The sequence below is a fragment of the Rhipicephalus sanguineus genome, chromosome 8 (genome assembly GCF_013339695.2).
Source record: "Rhipicephalus sanguineus isolate Rsan-2018 chromosome 8, BIME_Rsan_1.4, whole genome shotgun sequence".
Lineage (NCBI taxonomy): Eukaryota > Metazoa > Arthropoda > Arachnida > Ixodida > Ixodidae > Rhipicephalus > Rhipicephalus sanguineus.
This window is the reverse complement of record NC_051183.1, coordinates 123,718,574-123,742,227: the sequence shown is the minus strand read 5'-3', so window position 1 is coordinate 123,742,227 and position 23,654 is coordinate 123,718,574. Positions and strand designations below refer to the sequence as shown.

Here is a 23,654-nt window from a genome sequence, read left to right as displayed (position 1 = left end):
TCAATAGATGGCGTGCTAACAGACGCATCTCCAAACCTTGCAATCTCCAATGCTTTGATGATCTGCCGTGTAGTTTGCACCGCACTTTTTCCTATTAGCTGCGGCTCCCGTTCTCACATATTTTGTATGCTCCCGCAGCCTGTCGTTGGCGCACGTGCCCGTTTTTCTTATACGTATGCTTTGCCGCAAGACAAGAGTAGCTTATACGCCACAATGTGCGCACACTTTACGTAGCTTTCACTGCGCCTTTTCTGGCATCCTGACTTCTTAGCATGAATGTAGTTGCTCTTGCCCAAACCAGGAATCTTGTTGGGGGCTGAAAATACCACCTTAACGTTCGGTTTGTCCCCGCTCAAATTGTTGAATTGATTATTACCATTCATTGGCTTACCCAATAGTTAAGGATACAGTTGTGCTTATTTGTTGCCGAATAACCCTTCTTCACTCTCAGTTATAATGAACAATCCTGTCTGTTTTTTAATTATTTACCCTAAATAAACTCAGACTTCGGATTTCTATTTATCACCTTAAGGTTTTCGATGCATGCATCCTCTTGCTATACGTTTTCGTTTGATACATTAAAACACGATCCTAACTTCCTAATTATTTACCCCGAATTGCTAATTAATTAGTGCGACGCGATAGGAATTTCTACCGAGGGCGGTTGAGGTGGGGTAACGAAGGTAAAAAAAACTGTAGGCATAAAGTCCAATGACGTCGCGCAGGACGGAGTAAACTGGCCATTATTGGCATAGAACTTGGTCCTGCAGTGCATATAAAATATTATGGTGACGATGACGATCATTAACAAATAAATACAAATATCAGTACTATTAATAAAAAGCTACATGCCATATCGGATACTCTTCGTTTTTCACCAATGACGACTAGGTTACAATAATAATTGATGATAATTCTCCTTGATTACAAATAATGATAATAATAAATTCTAGAAATCCCTCATATGCTAATGGCATCTATCATCTTATAATTGTATGCACTGAAGTACCATCATTACTATACATGTGCTTCTACACTGACAACTTGTCCCCATAAATTCGAATAAATTGTTGAATTTATTACTGGTATTTATTACTACTACTACATCCCTATACCTCAGAGTGCTAATATGCATCACATCTGCGCACTTTTCCAGAATTTTAATGTGATCGACATGCACTTTCTCGCTCATTTAGCCAGAGGCGACTTCTTTACCCCCGTAGGGCTGCCTTGCCGCAGCATCAATTACGAAAAGCTCTTCAGAAAAAAATTCAGCCAGCGTACTCACACCGAATTGCACGCACATAGAATGGTTCTCCTACTGTGCATGCTTGTGACGTGCAATTAGCGAACAAATGATCGTTGCGCTACAATGGACACTTCAATAATCACATCATGCATTTGCAATGGACGTACAAAAGCGCCCCGGGAAAAAAAATTGAGCAGGTGGATTAAAACTAATCGCGATCTATAGCATAACAACGCTGTTCGGATTAAGTGCTTTAAGTGCAATTTGAAAAAAGTGAGGCATTGCATAGTAATTGTTGTTTAGTGAATGCTACCCATATAGTTACGACGAGCGCTTTTCTTTCAATCAACTTTGCTGCAGTAGTCGATGTCCCAGATTGCTGGACTTGCATGGTACATTCCATTGGTCGTTTTCGAGCGCTCCAGAGCGCTCTAGCGACGCGCATCACGCTCGGCTGGCCGTAATCGAGCGCTCTAATTACGGTTCGCTGGTTGTTTCAGGGCACCGTGCTCTCAGAGAGCTCTGAGGCCCCCTCACTTTAACCTCGAATTGCGACCGACAACTAATCCCGTGGCTCCCGCGACGCCATTTCCGACGAAAGATACGGTGACGTGTACCCTCATCCGGCCTGCAATTGATCTGGTGTCCAGATGCACGTTGGGGTCGCACACCCACTCTCTGGCTCGGATGAAGAGCGGGTCCCGCATTCTTGCAGTCTGAATCAGTTACCGGCGGCGTCCAGACGCATGTACCATTAGATTCAGCCTCATGATCTCAACGCCTATCTTACTAAATGTCAAAAAAAGATAGATCCATTTCAGTAGCACCATTTATTTGGCAAAGCGACATTAGCACCCGAAGTAATAAAAGTATTATAACATTTAATATTATAAATCAATATAATATTATATACACTTACACTTATTATATACACTTACACATTACATAATACATTTATCATTTTAAAACATCATAAAATATTAATAATAATATTGATAGAATATTGATAGAATGGTCGAAAGGCGTTCAAGGTGTGTTACGAAGGTGGGTGAGAAGATGATCACGTCGTCCAAGTAACACAAGCACGTCGACCATTTAAATCCTTGAAGCAGCGTGTCCATCATTCTCTCGAAGGTTGCTGGAGCGTTGCAAAGACCGAAGGGCATGACCTTGAATTGGTAAAGGCCGTCAGGGGTAACGACTGCGTTCTTCTCACGATCCATGTCGTCTACAGCAATTTGCCAGTAGCCAGATCGGAGGTCGAGAGATGAAAAGAAGGTGGCGCCATGGAGACAGTCGAGTGCGTCGTCGATACGTGGAAGAGGATACACGTCTTTCTTGGTAATTTTGTTGAGGTGCCGATAATCAATGCAGAAACGCCAGGAGCCGTCTTTCTTCTTTACTAATACCACGGGGGAGGCCCAAGGGCTAGACGATGGCTCGATGATATCGTTCGCTAGCATTTTGGCCACTTCTTTTTGAATCACTGCTCGCTCTGATGCAGACACGCGGTAAGGCCTACGGTGGATGGGTGCAGAGTCACCGGTGTTAATTCGGTGAGTGACAATCTTAGTCTGGCCCAAGGGACGATCATGGATGTCGAAAATGTCCCTATACGAGGCTAAGACCTGGGAGAGAGCGTCGGCCTGATCAGGAGAAAGGTCTGATCCAATCATGTTTCGAAAAATGGCGGCGTCAGAACCGGGCAATCGTGAGACTTCAGCTTGGTCCGGAGCAGTTACGGCGACAACGTTGATGTCATCGTCGGTTATAGCTGTGAGTTGGGCGAGCGACATCTGGTAGGGCAACACTTGGGGGATGAGGCCGAAATTGAGGAGCGGAAGGAAGACGGAGTTATCCACTATGGTGGCGATGGTATGCGGCACAGTAATATTGCGCGTAAGCCGTGCGTCTGTTATAGGTGTAACGATGTAGTCGCCGTCGGGAACTGGAGGGGTCGATGACAAACAGACGTACGTCACTGCTCGAGGTGGCAGGCGAACAAAAGTGGTTGGGCTCAAGCGGCTGACGGGCTTTTCACAGTTATCGGCGAGAAGAGGAAGATCGAGGCTGAGTGTACCAGAAGAACAGTCAACTAAGGCCGAGTGTGCCGAAAGGAAATCAAGGCCAAGTATGAGGTCATGAGGGCAACGAGCTAAAACGGCGAAAAGGACGACGGTGTGACGACCGGCAATGCTGACACGAGCAGTGCACATTCCGATTACTTCTACAGTACCGCCATCGGCAACACGTATTGCCTGTGTCGTGGACGGCGTCATAATCTTCTGCAAACGGCGGCGTAGAGGGGCGCTCATAATAGACAGGTGCGCGCCTGTGTCAACGAGGGCGGTCACAGAAACATTGTCGACTTTTACTTCAAGCAGGCTGTGGTGTGTGGGTAGCGTCAGTAGAGGATTTGTAGGCGTCGACGGTATTGCAGCTTCACCTCCATAAGCTGCAATATCTAGTTTTCCTGCTGCGAGCGTCCAGAGAAGGTCGGCGAGGGAAAGCGTCGAGGCTGCGGAGAGCGGGACTGGCGGCGTTGCGGCGACGGCGAGCGGGAGTAGCGGCGAACGGGCGAAGTAGCGTCATTGGTGAGAGGTACGTGAGAGGACGAGTAGAAATTGGAGGGTGCAGCGGCTGAACGTGTAGAAGTGGTAGGGCGCATGTAGGTAGGGTAGGTCTGGCGTGGTGGGTTTGACCAGCGGCCACGGCAATAGCGAGAAACGTGCCCTGGCTGGTGACAGGAAAAGCAGATAGGCTGGTCATCGGGTGTTCGCCATTCCGTAGGGTTGCGGAAGGGCACTGTAGGAGAGGATCGGCGAGCGTTCCCTGGGGAGTAAGGCGGTACTACAGGGCGAGTCAGGGGACATGCTGAAGGAAGGCCGAGGTTTGCAAACTCCTGCCTGACCACAGCTTGAATGAGGGCCACCAATGGCTGTGAAGGGTCAGTGGTGTGTGCCGTAAAAACGGGTGGTTGAATGGGAGCAGGACAAGCAGCTTCAATCTCCCGACGAACAATGCGTGTGACATTGTCATAGGTGGGCGGCTGGGGAGCGGCTTCACAAGATGAGGTTGCGGCCGTGTTGGGAAGCCGCGTAAATCGCTGAGTTATACGGCGGCTCTTGGCTTGTTCAAACCGTCGACACACTTTGATGATTGATTCGACGGTGGCAACGTTGGTATAAACAAGCAGGTTGAAGGCATCGTCTGCGATACCTTTCAGCACATGCGATACCTTCTCTGACTCAGGCATATGCTCATCAACCTGGCGACAAAGGGCGATGACGTCGTGAATGTACGCGACGTACGATTCCGTAGAGGTCTGTGCTCGAGTTGCCAGTTGATTCCGCGCAGCCATCTGCCGTCCAGCGGTGTTGCCAAAAAGGTCGCGGATCTTCTCTTTGAAGGATTCCCAGCTCGTAATGTCAGATTCGTGCGTCTCGAACCACACCCGCGGTGGGCCATCAAGGTAGAAAAGTACGTTGGCGAGCATAAGGGTCGGGTCCCACCTATAGCTGGCGCTGATGCGTTCATAGAGGTTGATCCATTTGTCAATGTCAACGCCATCCTGTCCGGAGAATACGCCAGGATCACGAGCAGGAGGTAGGACTACGTAGGTGGAAGCTACTGGAGGGGCAGGCGGTGACGACGATGTTCCGTCAACTTGTGACCCGCGATGATACGGCCGTTGCGGAGCTTCGTGATGAGTACAGGGAACAAGCAGCACCTCCACCACAAAGATGTTACGTAAAATGACACGAGGCGTGACTATTTACAAGTGTATTTGCACTGATGTGCACAGCATCGGTCAAGATGAAGGACAGCACACACAGCAGACCGACAGGCCAGTCCTCTTTGTCGTCTTCTGTATGCAGAATATCTGGCTCTTGATGGGTTAGCTACGTAGCTATATTAATAAAAATCTATATACATTGCGGCAGCATCATTCATTTGGCCAAGCAACATGTGCATCCGAAGTAATAAAAATATTTTAACCAAGAATGAAATATAAACAAAATATGCATATGTGGTCCATGAGCTCAGACATTTCTTCGAGCAGAAACAGTGAAAAACGTTTATTTTCAATACAGGCCCATAGCTTTCAGTGCATTGCATCGGTCAAAATAGTTGACTTTGGACACGCTGTCTCCAGTATCTGTTATTTGAAGGAACACGGGTGATGCCCTTGAAAACTGCGGCCATTTAGAGCCATTGTGTGCCGGAGGCAATCTGAAATACCAACAAAACAATGAATTCTTGGGTGCCTGGCATTTGTAGCCAGAAAAAGAGTACATTTATTCGTGCAGTGTGCTCTAAAAAGTAATTTCCGCGCAGGCTTCAGAGTCTGCATTATCTACAGGCAAAAATGCTTCCTTTTCTTCCCTTAACATTCCGTCGGTACCTTATCGATGTATTTCATGACGCAAAGTCATAAACTCCGCATATGTGCAATTATGCGTGCTTCTAAATATGCACTGGCCCACTACGGGAAATTGCATTGTCAAAATATTGCATTAGAGAAAGGTCGTAAGCGAGCTGCAAAACGAGATATTACTTTACTTTCATAGCTAGAATGTAATGTTGAGTGTCTTGGAATCATGTCGGAATCTCACACATTTGCAAACTATCCGTTATAATTCGCGCCTGAAAGGAATATACATAGAATAGAAGTTCTGTTTAGATAAATAACTTGCGAGTGACTGTTGTCGGCTGACCGGACGTCATTTCTATATGGTATGGTGAACATTGCGGAATTTGCCATTTGTTAAGTGACTTCCACTCTTAAAGATACCCGTGTAAATCAGTGGCTCTCATCCATGGATGTTTTGAGGAACCGTTTTGAACCAGTGGTAGGCATGGAGGAACCCCTTGCAGTGAGAGAAAAGAAAAGTATTTCACGCTACAAAACATGTAACGCGAAATATGCGCCTCATATTTCTCCCTGACAAAGAATGGTCACATTGAAGCGCCACGCCAATTGAATTGCAACAGCTTGTGAAGAAGTTGTGCGGTGAGGAGCCACATTCAACCTTGGAAGTAAGCAGCGCGAAAGGCAAGACGACGCACGCAGGGAGGATAGGCCAGAACAAGGGCTGTGACAAGCGCTGTGACACGAGCACAGCGCTTGTTCTGGTCATTCCTCCCTGCGTGCGTCGTCGTACTTTTCGCGCTGCTTCGTAATGAATCCATACCAACTGACCCAGCTATCTACACTTCTGCCATTCAACCTGCTTCTAGCTACGTTTGCTCTTCCGTATGTAAGCCTAGAAAAAGAATGCTCGCTTGTATGCGTCGTAGTAAACTGCAACAAAAGCTTTACAACCATGTCATGTACAGAAGGAAACGTGTTAGCTCGCCGCAGTGCAAAAGTGTTCTGTGGTCAAGCATACCGAAAATCAGAAGGGGCCGTTGTCACGCGACATTGTGTGCCTACAACAACGGCTTTTTTTATTTTCTTTTTTTTTGAGGATGGCTTTTGCGGATCCCCATTTGAGGACCACTGGTGTAAGTTATGGTCTCTCGCTTATGCGGCGTTTCAGCTGAAAGTGAGGTTAACTAGCAGAAGAAGTGCGCATAAATGTCGGAATGCACAAACTTGGGCAAACGAAAAATGCGTGTGGGCATTTTGTCATGCGGTTTTCACCAGCGCGCTGCACTGCACATGGCCATACGTTAGTACTCACACACTCTCTACGTAACAGTATTTTTTATTTAGTGCGCGCGCGTACCATTATTACTATTTGTAGTTCGCAGCTCAATCGCAAACTGCTTCTATTTCTTCTACAGCTAACTTCTAATTTTATCGTTTAAATCCGCATGCTTTACGTATCTTATTTATAATGTTTATTTTTATTTGATTGTGAGCTATACGCGCTGGGTTGAGTAGTGTTCAGCGTAACAATATATTTGAAGTCGGCGGAAAAAATAAAATTTTTCACTTCCATCACTGCAGTGGAACTACAACCCACTTCCTACGCGCATAAAGCGTTCAGCGCGTAGCATTTCAGGTTTGCATGCAGCATCCTAACACTTTCCAAGAGTTAGTGCATTGATAAATCAGTGGTTAAGCCAAATAGGGTGAAGCGTCGGACGGCCTTCTGTTTTGAAATACCGTGCCAATTGAGTGATAATGATGATAATAATAATAGCAATGTCTCAAGTTTTACGTCCGAAAACCACGATATCATTATGAGAAACGCCATAGTGGAGGGCCCCGGAAATTTTGACCACCTGGAGTAGTTTAACGTGCACGTAAATCTAAGCACACGGCCTCTAGCATTTCGCCTCCATCCAAATGGGGCTGCCGCTGACTGGTTACGACCCCGTCACACTGTTGTTAATGGACGCCCTTCTGTGCGTAAAATGTCATATTGTAAGAATATGATAAAAATGATGGGGAATGCTTAGAACTTTTCAACAACGTGTAGCCAAAATCCTAGTCGAACCCATAGGGACGTGGATTGAACCTTCTGAGCCCACACGCTGTGAGCGTAGTGCTGTTTGTTTCCAGAACGTTCTACCACCACCATTTCTCTCCTTCTTCCCGGCGCCGCCACTGCACTTGCCCTCAACACCCCCGCAGCACAGTATGGTAGCCCAATGGTAGCCCTTTGCGTTCCTTGGCATTATTGTCTGTTAGTTCTCATTAATATTGTGTGTTTAAAAATAAAAAAGCGAGCCCTTCAAATAAAGCTTATTTCCTTCATTCATAGCGAGGGTGTCGTTCTGGTAGACTTGATGCCTTCAGGTAGTACGCGACGGATTATTGGTCAGCTGCCCACTCGTAAAAAGATCACGTGCTATGTGACGCCAACAGGCAGAAAAAGAGTGTTCCACACTCGCCGCCATGGCTGCGATCGGCGCTGACTAGCCTAGGTTTATATGCGCATATATAGCCTATTAAAGTGGACGGGAGGATGACCACCGCTGTGGGTCAGTGGTAGAGCATCTGACGCGTTATTCGTAAGCCGCAGGTATGGTCCCTGCCGCGGCAAGTTATCTTTTGGTCCACTTTACTTTCTTCCCGTTTATATCCTAATCACTACAAATAACATCCCCTCTACTTTCCTTGGCATTGTTGTCTGTTAGTTCTCATTAATTTTTTTGCAACAGAGAAAAACGAGCCCTTAAAAGTAATCTTCTTTCCTTCAGCACACAACAAACGCACATGAATACGCGCAATGGCGTGACTATATCGCTTTTGTAAAATCGCATACTAACCCTAATATTCAGAAAATGCATATCATCAAGGTCCCATTCCAATTTTGGTTAGCCCCTACTGGGCTGGTGATCAAGCGAACGCCTCAAAGACGAAGTGAATGTGCAGCTCGCGAGCTCACGTGATATCTTCGATACCTCACGATGTAGCCTTCAAATATAATAATCTAAGGCTCTCGCCCTTAAATTGTAAGTAGAAAATAGCGGCAGCGACTATCTTTTACGTTTGTGTAACAGCTTTTACCAATCTAGGTGCCCGTAATTTGCATGGCATCCTTACTAATAGAACTCACCTGCCTCTCGCAAAATTGCTCCATATTTCGATGATCTTTCTCGAGAAAAACATATCCTCAGGACAGCCTCCGCGCTGGTCAAATGGCCTTCCAAACACGAATGGCATGTCATCCCCGTGTGCCATGCCAGTCCAGGGTTGGGTCTGGCGGCAGCGGGACACGTAGTCCAGCTCGTAAAAGTGTATGGACTTGCCTGAATTGGCCGTGGCGGTGGAATTTGCGATCTTTAGAGCAGTGTCGAGCGAGGCGCAGAAAATTAGAACATCTCCTTCTTCCTGCGTAAACGCCTGTCTCAGCTGATCGTAGTCAAAGTCAGAAATGTTTCCCATGTACAACTCGTGAAGATCTAATATCTCAGCCAGAGATAGGCTCCCACGCAGTGCACCCAGGTAGTAAACCATTTCACTTTTGCTCACGTTTCGCGGTGGCAGAATCTTCGAGAAAACATCCGGAAAATATATGTACGGATTCACACCTCCTTCGTTTGCTACTTGTCTCATGAGGATGTCCCGGTCACCCCTGAACGTGGCCGTTTCTGGATTATCTTGTAGAAGGCCGTCACCAAAGATTGGTGTGAAAATACCACCACTGTCCATATAGATCCTCTCCACAGCTAATATTAACGACGCATTTACATTCCGCAGGCAGGACACAAAGTTAGATGATGTGTCGTTCTGGGAACTCTCAGCGCATCCGAAAATGGAAGCGAACTCACGTGACTCGTTCAGAGCAATTGTATTGTTCTTGGTCAGGCCCTTTCTTGTCGCTGGGCCACTCTGCACTATGGCTCGCTTGAACGGTAGTTTAACGTCAGCGATTGACAGAAAGAAACCGATGGTCATGCCCCCGGCACTCCATCCAAACAGTGTTACTTCTCCTGGATCTCCGCCAAACGCACCGATATTGCTTCGGATCCACTCAAGAGCAAGCAGTTGATCGTAGAGGCCTTGGTTTCCGGGTGCTTCCTCCGTTCCGTCATAAAGGAGGCCAAACGACTGCAACCTGCATCATTTTTGGCATACAGGTCGCACAATCAAGCACATAATGTGTAACAAGGTAAGAATAGTGTATTGTGTCCTAGTGGGCATTAAAGCGAAATTATTCAGTTGGTGTTCTGCAAAAATTGCGCTTCCGCTTGTTCCTTTAATCTTGCAAAACAGCGTGGTAGCATAATAAAAATAGTAAATTTAAAAAGAAATAAGGACAGCCCTCATGACGCAGCAGTTCTTTCTACGATGCAAATAATGACAACGAAACCGCAGCATGTATGTCACGCATTCATTTTAGCCGCGCAAATTATGAGATATACTCATGCCAAGACAAGAGAGAGATTTAGAGTGAGAAATAGATGAAAAGGAAGAGGCAGGGAGGTTAACCTGGTGCGAGCAACCGGTTTGCTACCCTGCACAGGGGTGGAGATATAGGGGTCAGAAAGAGGACAGAGAGAGAGGGAGATAACATAACAACAAACAAAACATGCACGCATGCACACAAATGCAGGACGTCCTATCACAGCCGTTCTGATAGCCCGGTTGAACGCAGAAAGCGCATTAGCGCCTGTACAGCCTTCTTCTGAGACGTAAAGTCCTGTCGGTAGCGCAGGATTCTTTCTTCCGAAAGAGTTCGGTCGTCCAATTTGGCAAGCGCGCTTGCAAAGCGATTGTCTCTGCGAACAGTACTGGGGACAGTCGCACAGAATATGCTTAATTGTTTCATCACTTCCGCAGTGGTCACAAGCTGCGGTGTCGGCCATTCCTATGCGGAACGCGTACGCACAGGTAAATGCGACACCCAACCATAACCTGCACAGAAGAGTAGCGTCACCTCGACGAAGTCCTGGGGGAAACCAAAGGCTGAGTGTTGGGTCTAGGGCATATAGTCGCGCGTGCTGGAAGTGTGGCTCGTTCCACTGCGACATGGTGAGTTGGCGAGCAAACACGCGGAGCTTCCGTGCAGCGTCAGTTCTGGAGAGCGGTATTAAGTGTTGATTGTTTTCAGTATGGGCGGAACGGGCAGCTTGATCGGCCAGTTCATTGCCGATAATCCCACAGTGACTTGGAAGCCACTGAAAAGTTATTTCATGCCCTTTCTCAGTTAAATGGTGCGTCTCTTCTGCAATCTCAAATACAAGTTGTTCGTGCGGGCCGCGTCGTAAAGGTGACAGAAGAGACTGTAGTGCCGCCTTGGAGTCACTGAACATAGTCCATTTTTGTGCCCGTTCATCACTTATGAAATGTAATGCGACACGAAGTGCTGCGAGCTCTGCTGCCGTCGATGTTGTAAGGTGGGAGGTCTTGAATTTAATTGTTGTGGCTTTGATCGGTATCACAACTGCTGCAGTTGAGCTGTTTGGCAAAACGGAGCCGTCAGTGTATACGTGTACATAGCCTTGGTAGTTCTCATATAGCAGGAGTAAAGCGAGCTGTTTAAGGGCAGGTGACGACATATCAGCTTTTTTCTGGATGCCAGGTATTGTTAGGCTGATGTTGGGCTGAGTCAGGCACCACGGAGGAATCGAAGGTCTCGCGGCGGGCATGAAACATGTTGGTAAAGACTCGCGATACGCGGTTACCGTTTGGCAAAAAAGATGCGCGTGGTCTGTCTGCTGGTAAAGAGGCTAGGTGGTGGCGGGGAGTCCGAGCCAGATGCCTTATATGTGTCCTGAGTGTTTCAACGTCAATGTGTGTCTTGATGAGATGGTCTCCGGCGATCGCTATAGAAGCCGCCGTCGAGGCACTACGAGGCAAGCCTAGGCAAATCCGGAGTGCCTGGGCCTGAACACTTTGTAACGTTCGTAGGCTTGTTTTGCTGGCGTTGGTTAATGCAGGCAAGCTGTACCGCAGGAAGCCGAGAAAAAGTACCCTGTACAGCTGTAGCATGGCACTTGGGGACATTCCCCAAGTCTTCCCAGCGAAAAACTTCAACAGATGACAGATGCCAATCAACCGCTTTTTTAGGTACGATACGTGATGGCTCCATGATATGTCTCTGTCAATTATGACACCCAGAAACTTGTGTTATCGAATATACGGTATAGCTTGACCGTTGATTATTACGCTGTAGTTATTCATAGGCTTGCGCGTAAACGCCACGAGAGCGCACTTCTCGGAAGAAATTTCCAAGCCTCTTTTACGGAGGTAATGGGCAGTTTGGGTGGCAGCTCGCAACTGTAGGCGTGTTACGGCGGACGTCCAAATGCAGAGATCATCCGCGTACATTGATAGCTTAACTGTGCTTGGCAGGTGCTCAAGGAGGGCAATCAGCGTAAGATTGATCAGCACAGGACTGAGTACGTCGCCTTGAGGGACGCCACGGTAGCTATAATGTGGAGATGTTTGGCCGTCCTCGGTGCTCACAAAAAATGATCGCATTGAGAGATAGCTACGTATCCAACGTAACATCCGACCGCCTATTCCTACCTCTTCGAGAGCGCTGAGGATGGCTTCATGCGTAACGTTGTCATACGCCCCTTTCACGTCGAGGAACAATGAAGCGCAGAGACGCTTTCGGCCTTTGTCGTGTTGAACGTAGGTGACCAGGTCGACTACGTTGTCAATTGATGATCGACCACGTCGAAATCCTGCCATGGCACCTGGGTAGGTATTGTTGCACTCCAAGTACCACTCCAGGCGTCCGAGGATCATCCTCTCCATAACTTTGCCTACACAACTGGCCAGTGTGATGGGGCGGTAGGATGAGAGCTCCAATAGTGACTTGCCCGGCTTCAGCAGTGGAACCAGGCGACTAGTCTTCCATCTTGTCGGGAGCGTGCCGTCTTGCCAGGATTTGTTGTACAACTCCAGGAGAAAAGTTCTCGCGCGTTCGCCCAGGTGACACAGGGCTCTGTACGAAATTCCGTCGGGCCCTGGTGCCGACGCGTGTCCACACAAAGCTAGTGCTGCCTTGAGTTCATGGATGGAAAATGGCAAATCCATGCGGGGATCTCGTGGTTGTGGACAGGTGCTCGAGGGTAATAGGCTATACAAGCGCATCGTAGGCTGTACGATGCGCTTGTCCTTGTTTTGTTAAAAGGCTCGTCACCAGGCCACATAGCAAATTTTAGTTAGACGCTGGAAGTTGTTGTGTGCCGAATAAGGAGCACTGTGCCGCAAGAATTTTTCAAATGGGTTCATTACGTGCTAAGAAAAACAATAATTGGTGGCGACGCGAAACCATGTTGCGAAGAGGCGAGCTGCTAATCCTTGCCACTCGCCCCGTGTAGCCTTCGCAAGCCAAATCCCTTCCCTGGGGCCGTATTCTCAGACGATCGCACAAGACGATAGTATGACGTTCGGTGTTGTAGAATCTGATGCGTTCAACAACTGAAGAAACACTTGCCTGTGACGTCATTGTTGCACTGGCCGTTAGTGTTACGAATGCCTCACAAGACAAAAGTGAGTGTACCGTACGAGCGTACAGTGGCCCGGGTGCGGCGTTTTCGAGCGTATGCTGACTTCTACGCAGTGGCCAGGCTTGGCTGTGGCTACTTCAGATATAGGACGTGTGGAAAGTGCTTTCAATGTTTTTTGTGCAACTGTTTAATGCACAGTATAATGTGTAAAGAATGCAACTTTGTGTGAAATGTATTTTTGTTGAGAGTTTAACACGGCGTACTCAGAGACTTCAGCTGTAGTGTGCGTCTCGACATGTGGCTGGCGCGATACACAACGCGAACAACGCACGGTTCATGTTCCTGGAATGTTCAAACCACGAAAAAACACACGCCGGCAAATAACCAGAACTGAAAACAACCCAAGGTAATGCTCGCTGAAAGCTTCAGCGTAAAAAATGCTGCGCACATCCACCGAGATTTGAATACTAGAAGGTACCGTCTATGTCACTGAAATGCTAGGCTTCACCATCAACCGATGGTGATAAGGTGTGTTCGTTTATTGCAGGCACGTCGGGAGCACCGTAGAGCACCTTCACGTCGATGGAAATACTAGACGGCGCCGTACTTTTCCGGTTTTGCTCAATAGCCAATCAGCGCGCACCAAAGGCGATACTTTTGCGATTATCGCGTTTTGCGATCGCTTGAGAACACGGCCCCTGCCCTCTTCGGCAGCAGAGCCGGCGAATCACATGACGCATACCCATCAACCCGTCATGCGCATGACGGGACCGAGCCAGCCCGAGCACGCGAGCGGCGTTTCACGGCCGCTAGCTTTTTAAAGACGATAGTCTTTCTTGGGGAACTTAAACGCAGAAATTTTGGTCTGTCTGTCTGTCTTTCTGTTTGTCGGCACGTCACCCGATTCAACCAACCGGCCAAAGTTGAACCACTTGCTTACCGCCCACCCATCTTGAACTGGTACGGCTGTTCATACTTGTGAACGTTGTCGATCAAAAAGTAAATATTACGCATATCTGAGGCGTAACATCATTAGATAAGTATTAGGTGGTGTGTTCCTTTAATAGAAAATACAAAGATACGAAATTTTAAAGACCTTGATGGTATGCGTTTAACGTTGAGACAGTAACGCGTTTATTAAAAGATTGCCACAGCTGAAGCGATCAGCGGTCCAAGCCGAGCAAGCGCGAGCGCCAACAACTGTCTTCGTCTTCTTCTTTCGCAGGCGTTCTTGTCTGCGCCCTACCATGTTACAAATCACTCCCCCGCGGAAAAGGAGCCATCCTGGCGACCTAAGGAACAGGTACAACTGGTGGGTCATAATGCGGCTTCAGTCGATCGACGTGAACAGTCTCGTGGCCGCGACGACGGCGGTCCGTAGATGATTGAACAGGCTCAATCATATAGTCAACTGGGGATGCTTGACGTAGGACGCGGTAGGGGCCTTCGTACGTAGGCAGTAGCTTTGTGGAAAGGACAGGAGCGGAGGAGGGAACGCGAAGCCACACCAACGTTCCAGGCGAATACGACTGAGGAGGCAGGTTTTCCTCGTGACGGTCCTTCTGGCCCTACTCGCCCTACAATGTTACAACCCTAGTTTCTTAAGGTGCGCTGAAAATGCGACTGCGCTGAAACTTGTCTTCCTCCGCGCCCTCTACACAAGCTCATGTTGTGTTTCGGTTTCGGTTCAGTATTGCATTGTACGAATGACAGGGGGCGCCGCTCTGGCATTCCTGTTTTACCTAGGCGACGTGTAAGTAAGAGAGTTTGTGGAGAGTACTCGTTGAGTGCGGACGTTTCTTCTCCTTCGGCGCATCGCGCCAAACAGCGTGTTCGGGCTGGCCGGCGTCCCCACCGGTCGCGTTGGTCACCGCCGGTCTTCGCCTGCTGCTGCGCCGGGACTACCAGCCCGCAACACAGCACTCATGTTTCCGGACGTATTGCCAGATGGCGTCCATATCTCACGCAGCGCCTCTTCTATCGTCTTTAGACGACATTTGCAGCGAAGCACGCAGATACGCGGCCAATTTTGTTTTATGTAGAAGCCGTGGGCGTTGTGTCGGCGTTCTCTGTGTAGTACTGCCTGTTTCTGTGGGAGGGGCATGAAAGCTGCGACAATTTTACGAGTACGAGAGAAGCGGTCTCAAGAGCCAGTGCCGCATGAACATTTAGTTGGGCACGGGAGAATAAATGAGCCTAATGAGTACTCGAACACGCAAGAACATTACTTTTGTTTCAAGGGCTGGCGTCTGCTCGATGCGCTAACCGCGGGTACACGAACGCATGTGAAACGAAGGCGCGCTAGCCCCGGATCTCACTGCAATTCACGGAAAAAAAATTAAAAAAAACGCACATTCCCTTTGTGTGCCTCATTATTTCTCTCATATTTTATTCATCTATTCAAGCAACATATTACACAAACTACGCATATTGTGTCAAGTAATTATCGCAGTGTCCTGTGCTACTGTTGGCGACGTCAGAGCACAGTCGTCTACGTAATTAATAGCGTTCCAAAACGTTCCAAAACGCTTTAACGTTCCAAAACCACGATATGATTATGAGAGACGTCGTAGTGGAGGGATCCGGAAATTTCGACCACCTGGGGTTCATTAACGTGCACATAAATCTAACTACACAGGTCTCAAATATTTTCGCCTCCATCGAAAATGCAGCCGCCGCGGCCGGGATTTGATGCCGCGACCTTCAAGTTAGCAGCTAAGCGCCATAACCACTAGAACAGCGTGGCGGATCAGTCATCTACGTAGAGGACCGGCGTCACAACACTACCGTCTACGCAGGGTCATTCCATCGTGTGCGTGATCCCCTCATTCTGGGTGCACCCACGAGAAGGGCAAGCAGCGTTCAGCTTGAAATTTGACGCATTTCGGCGGCGCGCAGAGTTGCAAATTTTGGCAGGCGCGATTATGAACGCCCAATTTATGTATTGCGGTCGTCAGCTCGAAATTGTCAAACCTGTTGAGGGGCTCTGTAGGTCCCAGCTTAAGTTACGCGCTCGTATTTCAAGTATCATGAATCAGCAACTCGCCCAATCAGCCATTCTGACCATACAAGCCCTACATGTCAACTGAGTTTGCCCCTAGATACACCCATTATTTTCATTTATGCACTTTTCTGTCATGATCATCTCCACCATCAATGCAGAGCGCAAATCACGGACTCATCGGCGGCACATCGGCAGCTACACGGTGGAGTGCCGCAACGCTTATGTGTCGTAGTGGTTGAAAGTTGCTAGGTTTGTGCTTGTGAAGTTTTTGGGCCTATGGTGACTGAAAAAGCAGTTGGCTACTTGCCCATTTTCTGGCTACTTTTAACACGGAATTGTTTTATGCCGGGGTCCAGCAAGACCTCACTGGCATCATTTCCGTCACGGAAATGATATTGGTGAATTGCACACGAACAGAACGCAAAGGAAAAGAAGAAGAACAAGTTTCGCCTATTCTGGGCGTCAAGCCTACAACCTCTCGGACGAGGACTATAGGTGCCGAGCGATCTGCCCACTACGCTACCGACCCCCATGCAAGGCGCTGCCCAAACGCACGTTATATCTACCACAGCTTCTGCCTGTCTCAGCGCTCTTCGGTGGTGGGGGAAGTGTTGCAATCCAGGAGGGGTGAAGTGAAGTACTGCATCATGACAATAACGCGCGATGACAGGGAGCACTTTCTTAGTGTCAGCGCAGTGGTGGCTTTTGGTACAATATTGCAGGACACTTCCAGATGTAGCAATGATGTTTCTCCGTCATCTACTCCCTATCGGAAAACCCAGTGGCACTGTCCCAGTGCCATACCTGATTATTGGACCAGTGTGGCGCTGGATACTGGGACGCTGGCACGCTGCACGCGGCACACTGGACGCTGGCGCACTGCACACTGGGCCACCCGTTACGGGCCGAAATCGGGCTTTTAAATTGTTTCTAGAAGCAGTGGTCATACCCCGATCGTAATTAGGGCTAATACGCGAGCACCGCGACAAAAAAAAAGATAACCCTCGAAAAAAAATGACACTGCGCGGGAGTCGAACCCACCACCTCGATGCACCATACATCCTGAGTCTGACACGTTACCGCTGCACCACACCTGGAAGACGGGACACCGACTATTTTCTTCATCTTATAACTACCTCCGTTAGCCAGTATTTTCATTTTTCTCGTTTACAAACGCAGATTTCAGTTTCTTCGTGTTCGCGAGAACCTAAGGGAAGGTAGTTAATTTGCTTTTTGTGTGCTGCCTAGGATCGGAACGTCTGTCTGGCCCGTTCTGCCGCAAGATATATTAGCGTAACCGCAGATGTGTTGCGGCAATCGCGCTGGCTCGCTAAGCAGTCAGTCATACCTACGTAAACAATAATGTGCATCTGACCTGCATACTGAAGGCTTTAGTTTTCGTCACCCGTTTGAACACATTTTCTGTTCTTTTTGTTTACGTTCCGCGTACTATACAGCCGCAGTCCTAGCCGAACCGGCCGTTAGGCTTAGAGCTGTACTCCGTGCGCCGCGATCGCTGTGAAGAACGTGGATATTCAATTACGAAGAATCTAATAAACGTTAGAATGTAGTTTCGATCATACTCGACTCAAGCGAGGTCATATTAGCACCTTCGACTACATGAATCAGAAGCTAAAAACTCCGAGATTGAGCGTTACATAGGCTCACTGTTGCCGGTGACGTGCGACTTTCAGCGGTACGAGCCCATATGGAAGGACTAGCTGTTAGCGTAGGTTGATGTTATTATCAGACTAATACTATAATGTCATATTGTGTTGGGAATGATAAGTTGTTTCGATGCAGTTATATGAACTACATTTACGACACTTGATCGCACACTTCAGAGAAAGCGCGCACGCGAGCGCTCGACAGATGATTGCTTCAGCGTATACAAACCTCCGTCGCTTAACTAAAACTAAAGCTAGATATGTACAGGACACACAATAGAATATTTTCAAGATATTCCGTAAGTTTTTCTTTTGACTTCTCGCAACCCAATACCAAATCTTATATGAATTCCACTTAGTGCGTCCAGTTTTTTCCAATGTGCTGGCAGTGTTCCCAGTGCGCGAGCAGACACTGTACAGCGTGGCCAGTGCCTCCCAGTGCGCTGTAAGACACTGGGCCACACTGTACAGTGTTCCTAGCGTCTTTCAGCGCACTGGGCGGCACTGGCCACGCTGTACAGTTTGTCCCAGTGCCTCCCAGCGCGCTGTAGTACACTGGGCCACACTGTACAGCGTTTCCAGTGCCACCCAGTGCACTGAAAGGCACTGGGAGGCACTGGAAACGCTGTTTTTTCCGATAGGGCTGCTTCGAGTTCGACGGCACTGGCTGAGAAGAGTGCTGGATTAGGTGCCGCAGAAATGATATCACGTGGGCAGGCAAAGGTCGCGGTGTAAGTGTTTCGGTGCAGAGAGGGCGACACGCCAGCGGGAAGCCGAACGACTTGATGCGTTCGCGGCTCAAGCTACCAACTCTGCCCCTTGCGTTCCTGAAGTACTGTGTGGCAGTGTATGCATGAGAAAATCCCATGAGCAGAGACGTAGTTTCCCTAATTATTGGGAGCGCAGACCTCGCCATTTCCCTCCTCAAATGACAACCCCTTTGACGAGTGCACATAGAGCACCAGTGATCATTATGTACTTGTTGAAGGCATCTTCGTGAGTGATTCACCATATGCTATCATGTGTAGGATAACTACTTCAGCTACCACAAAGGATTAATCACGATCATGGACGTTAGTTGCGATTAAGATGTGCCACCGGGCGTCTGACGAAGTGCTTGTGTCATTATTCGGGATTAGGTATGGACTGGGATTCAGGAACTGCTCAGACTTCGTCTTCAGGGAAGTAATCTTCGTGAACACATATTGCGCCCAATGTGTGTTCGTGTATTTGTATGGTCGCCCATTTGATGTCGTCACCGACCATCATGTACTATGCTGGCTGTCGTCACTGAAGGATCACTCCGGCCGTCTCGCCCGCTGGGCACTTTGCCTGAAAGACTACGACATCCACGTGCTCTACCGGAACGGACGCCAGCATGCTGACGCCGACGCCCTCTCGCGCTCCACCTTGCCTGACGACAATGCCCCCTGCTCAGTATCTCACATTGCTGTTTCTTGCATCGACGTTCACACCATTGCTACCTAGAAGCGCGAAGATAAATGGATCGCCTCGCTGGTAGACTTTCTCACTGATCCGCCGGCAACAACAACCATTCGCGCCTTGCGTCGTCAAGCCCACCACATCGCCATTCGTGACGACCTACTGCACCGACGCAATTACAAAGCCGACGGCCGCTAGTTGCTACTTGTGATACCCAGATGTCTGCGTTCTGAAATATGCGAGTCCTTCCACTCTGATCCGCAATGCCTGCACTCTGGGGTATCCGAAACTTACCACCGCATTCGACAACGATACTTCTGGCGAGGGATGTACCGCTACGTGCAGAAGTTCGTCCGCTCCTGCCTCGATTGCCGACGCCGAAAACCTTCAACGCACGCGTCACCGCTCGATCTACAATCGGTACCTTACCCTGACCGTCCGTTCTGGCGCATGGGCCTCGATTTGTATGGACCACTTCATATGACGTCGGCTGGTAACCGCAGGGCCATCGTCGCTGTACCACCTAACGCGATACGCCGCAACCGCCGCCCTCCCAGAGGCTACAGCGCGTGATGTTGCCTCCTTCCTGCTAAACCGATTCATGCTGCGTCATGGTCCACCCCAGGAACTTCTCAGCGATCGAGGCCGTGTCTTCTTGTCAGAAGTCGTCGAAGCTATTTTCAAAGAGTGTCATGCTGCTCACCGCGAAACTACTGCTTACCACCCGCAGACGAATGGCGTAACTGAACGCTTGAACCGCACGCTCGGCGACAAGCTCTCAATGTACGTCGCCGCCGATTACACAAATTGGGACGCCATTCTGCCCTTCTTCACCTAAGCCTATAATACCGCCCCTCAGAGCACTACTGGTTTTTCACCCTTCTTCCTATTGTACGGAAGGCACCTGTCGCACACCACTGACACGATACTTCTCTACATGCCGGATCCATCTGAATGTGCGCCTATTTCTGAGAGAGCCAGGCTTGCTGAAGAGTGTCGCGAGCTTGCAAAGACCTTTACAACGCACGAACAAGAGCGGCAGAACAGCATTCGCGGTGGCACCACCACTTCTGAGTCCACGTTCCCCACTGGAGCGCTCGTGTGGCTCTCGGTCCCTACCACAGGAACTGGCCTCTCTTGAAAACTACTGCCGAAATACGAAGGCCCCTACCGGGTCGTCGACCGACATCCCCTGTCAACTACCTGATCGAACGTATCGAACCATCTTCGGACATGCGCCGTCGAGGGCGTGACATATTCAACGTGGAGTGCTTCAAGGCCTACTATCATCCATTCATCGTGACGAGCTGTTAGGTCGCCGGACGGTTCCCTGTCGTACCCGGAGTAATTGTGGCGAAGCCTTGATACTGTTTAACGGTTGCGTTGCCCAGCGGCTTCTAGTGGGTCGTCCTCTTCTGAACGCCGCTCGCGCTCAGAGTCCATGCTTTTGGCTTGACTGTCGACATTGCGCATTGTCGCTGAGTGCCGTCCAATAAACAGCTTGACAGTCTACCTGTTTGTCTGTTAGTGTTTGTAGGTATCTCCGTGAGGGAAGTGCGTGTAGCTGTTGCCTCTGCTTGTTGTGTGTGTTCTGTCGCCGGTGTTAATTCCACGTCCACAGGCTGAGTAGACGCTTTTGTGCTGTCACTACGGTGGGTTGTGTGCTGCATCTAGTGGTTGTAGCATGTGAAGCGTGTTGTGCTGGTTCGTGGGACGTTCCGTTACAGTGTGTTGTTGGCTGCGTTCGTTTACATTCATTCCTGATTCAATACTTGATGTTACTGCAAATTATTTCAACACTTGAGAGGTTAGGGTGTACTCCGTTCAGAGCGAGACGAATATCAGGGCCCTGGGTATTTTCCGCCTGCCTGAATAGTACTAGGTTCACTTTTGTGTACCTTATGCCGTTCGTATCTGTTTCAACGCTGGTTATTTCTGCTGCGGAACTCGCTCGCTGATCTTGTAGAACCTTTGGCGAGCCCGCTTGTGGTTCCGGCTAAGTGAGTGTCGTGCTTAATGTGGCCAAGTTGCTTCTTGCTTCCAGGTAGTCTTTGCCTGCACGTTGACGTGGCATTTAAACTTCGTAGAAACGTGACATGCAACTCATACCATGGTCCCATGACAAGATGTCAGGGAAATTCTTCTTGTGACTTGAAATGTACCCGAAAATGAGTGCTTAATAACCTACCTCGAATGAAATAGGTAGATATCTGGTTAATCGAACATTAAAGTCGTGGAAACTTACGCCATACCTTTCCTAGCACAAATATTTTATATGGGCACGTTACCCGAATCTCGGACAGCTAGACAGATGTAAAACAGACCTATACCTTGAAATGTGTTGATCATTCCAATTTACCGCTCTGACTCTGGCACTTTGTCTAGCTGTGCTCGAGTTATAAGCACTTCCTTTGTTCTAGAGGAATGCTTTTCGTGTATTGTGTCAAGTCAGGATACATAGTTCTACAGCAAGTCCTTCAACTCTATCCACCCAAATCACGGTACCTGTAGCCAATGGTGACGACCACAACGTTTCCAAGGGCAGCCAGGTTTCCTCCATCGTCCAAGTGCATCGCTGCTGAGCCAACAAGAAATCTGCCTCCATGTAGCCAAGCCATGACTGGAAGGCTTGCCGTGTTATTCAAGGTCGGTGTCCAAACGTTCAAATAGACGCAGTCTTCGCTTGTACTTACATCTGCATAGTTGCGACACACGTAAGAAAACCATCAGCATAGCCTTCCCTTTGGGAATAAATAGCATCATTCACCTGTTGAAGCTGTTTGACTGAAGTTACTTCAGAAGTTTATGTGCCAATTTTAAAAATCCAGCGAGGGAATATAAAAGTGACAAATTTCTCTCGACATGAAATTTGCACCTCTCACTGATGACGGTGTAAAATACCTTAAGTCGACCTGATATGCTGTGGTCTTTTCTTACAGCAACGTCATCGTCATTGTCGCGTTCATCAGCGAATGGCAAATTCAATTGCTTGCTGGCCCAACGTAGCTGTAAATTCCACAAGGGAATGCGGCTTTACTGACCGACCTAAAAGAACCCTTTTGACATGAAGCTGACATACATTGGGGATTGGTACAATGACACTCTAAGGGCAGGGACGTGGAGAGCTGCGCTGCCGCCAGTGATCAGTGGCGTAGCCAGAGTGGTCGTTTCAGTGGTCCAAAGCCGACCACCAGAGCATTTTGTGCGTGTATATATCTGAAGGCATATAAACGCGTGCACACACATGAAGAAAGGACTATATCTATCGATTTTATCTATCCGTAAAACGACTTGAAATATCACTCACAGCACCAATCAGATTGCTAACACATACATATAATCGGAAGGATGAGGCGGTACATTACGGTGACCTCCTGGCATCATGAAATGAGGTCTGTAATTGCAGTCGCGCAACATGTCATGCATAGTCCACACTTGGTGAACAGAAAGGCTGACTTACGTTATTTGTTGTTCTCTTTTGCAAACTATCGGACTAACGATTCTTTATGTAATCAAGGATGACTATTTGCCTGGAAGGAATGACGAATCAGAAGAGGGTTTACAATTGTCCGTATTTTTCTCAGAACGCCTGATCGAAATAATTACCCACCAATGCCTATTAATGAAGAAAAAGCGGAGCTACGCCACTGTGCTCAGACAGTTTCATTTTTAAACTGTCTCTTCGTTTGCTTAAATGTTGCCGTTATAAGTCTGACATGTTATATAAGTTGATATGATCTAAGACAATTGCACTGTTTTTTTTTCATCAGAGGCAGTATTGTAGAGAGAGTGTGGCTGGTCGCAAAACAAACTTACGGTATGGAACCCAGATTAGATGACTTGTTGAGTAGACGCTCGCTTGACTGCAAGACGGAGGTATCTGCGTTGCGTCGCGAAGGACATTACCCCACGGCGGTTCGGGCTGGGGTTTGCGGTATCGAAGTTCACCAATGGGCGGTTTCGCGTACCTTACGCCAGTGAAGGCGTAAACGCTTTTGCCTTCTGGTGCGATGCGTCTAGCACCCCGCATTCTGCCGGCGGGTGCGCTTATAATTTCAAACTCTTCGGTACTTTCCACTCCTATGTACAGAAGCGGTAAGAAAAGGTTCAGAAGTATCAGCACAAAGAGATATTTTACACCACCATAATTCGCCGTCATGGTGGTTCGTACCATTGTACGAAGACGCTCCATCCACAATATCCAGATGCTGCAAACACAGGCATGTGCGCATCGAGGAAATACGAGCTTTAATACGAGTGAGCTGAAAAAAATATCTCGCGATCCACGAATTCACATTTTTCGCTTTGCAGGGTCGGATGGCATCTGTTGGCAAAACACGAATTGCTTCACCGAGCTATCAAGGGGGGAACCTTGGGCGCGTTGGTAGGGCAGAATAAATGTATGTGCACCGGAACATATGATGAC

At 48.4% G+C, this 23,654-nt stretch overlaps 1 protein-coding gene across 1 annotated transcript in view; it reads right to left on the bottom strand.

Annotated features, from left to right (window-relative positions):
- Positions 1-23,258, bottom strand: part of LOC119403488 (acetylcholinesterase-1-like) — a 32,350-nt gene extending 9,092 nt beyond the window's left edge. The window contains exons 1-3 of the mRNA XM_037670419.1: positions 23,135-23,258; positions 21,734-21,923; positions 8,764-9,765 (exon numbers count right to left, since the gene is read on the bottom strand). Coding sequence (XP_037526347.1) covers positions 8,764-9,765; positions 21,734-21,923; positions 23,135-23,258 — 1,316 coding nt within the window. The remainder of the gene's footprint in view (positions 1-8,763; positions 9,766-21,733; positions 21,924-23,134) is intronic.
- Positions 23,259-23,654: the final 396 nt, after the last annotated feature.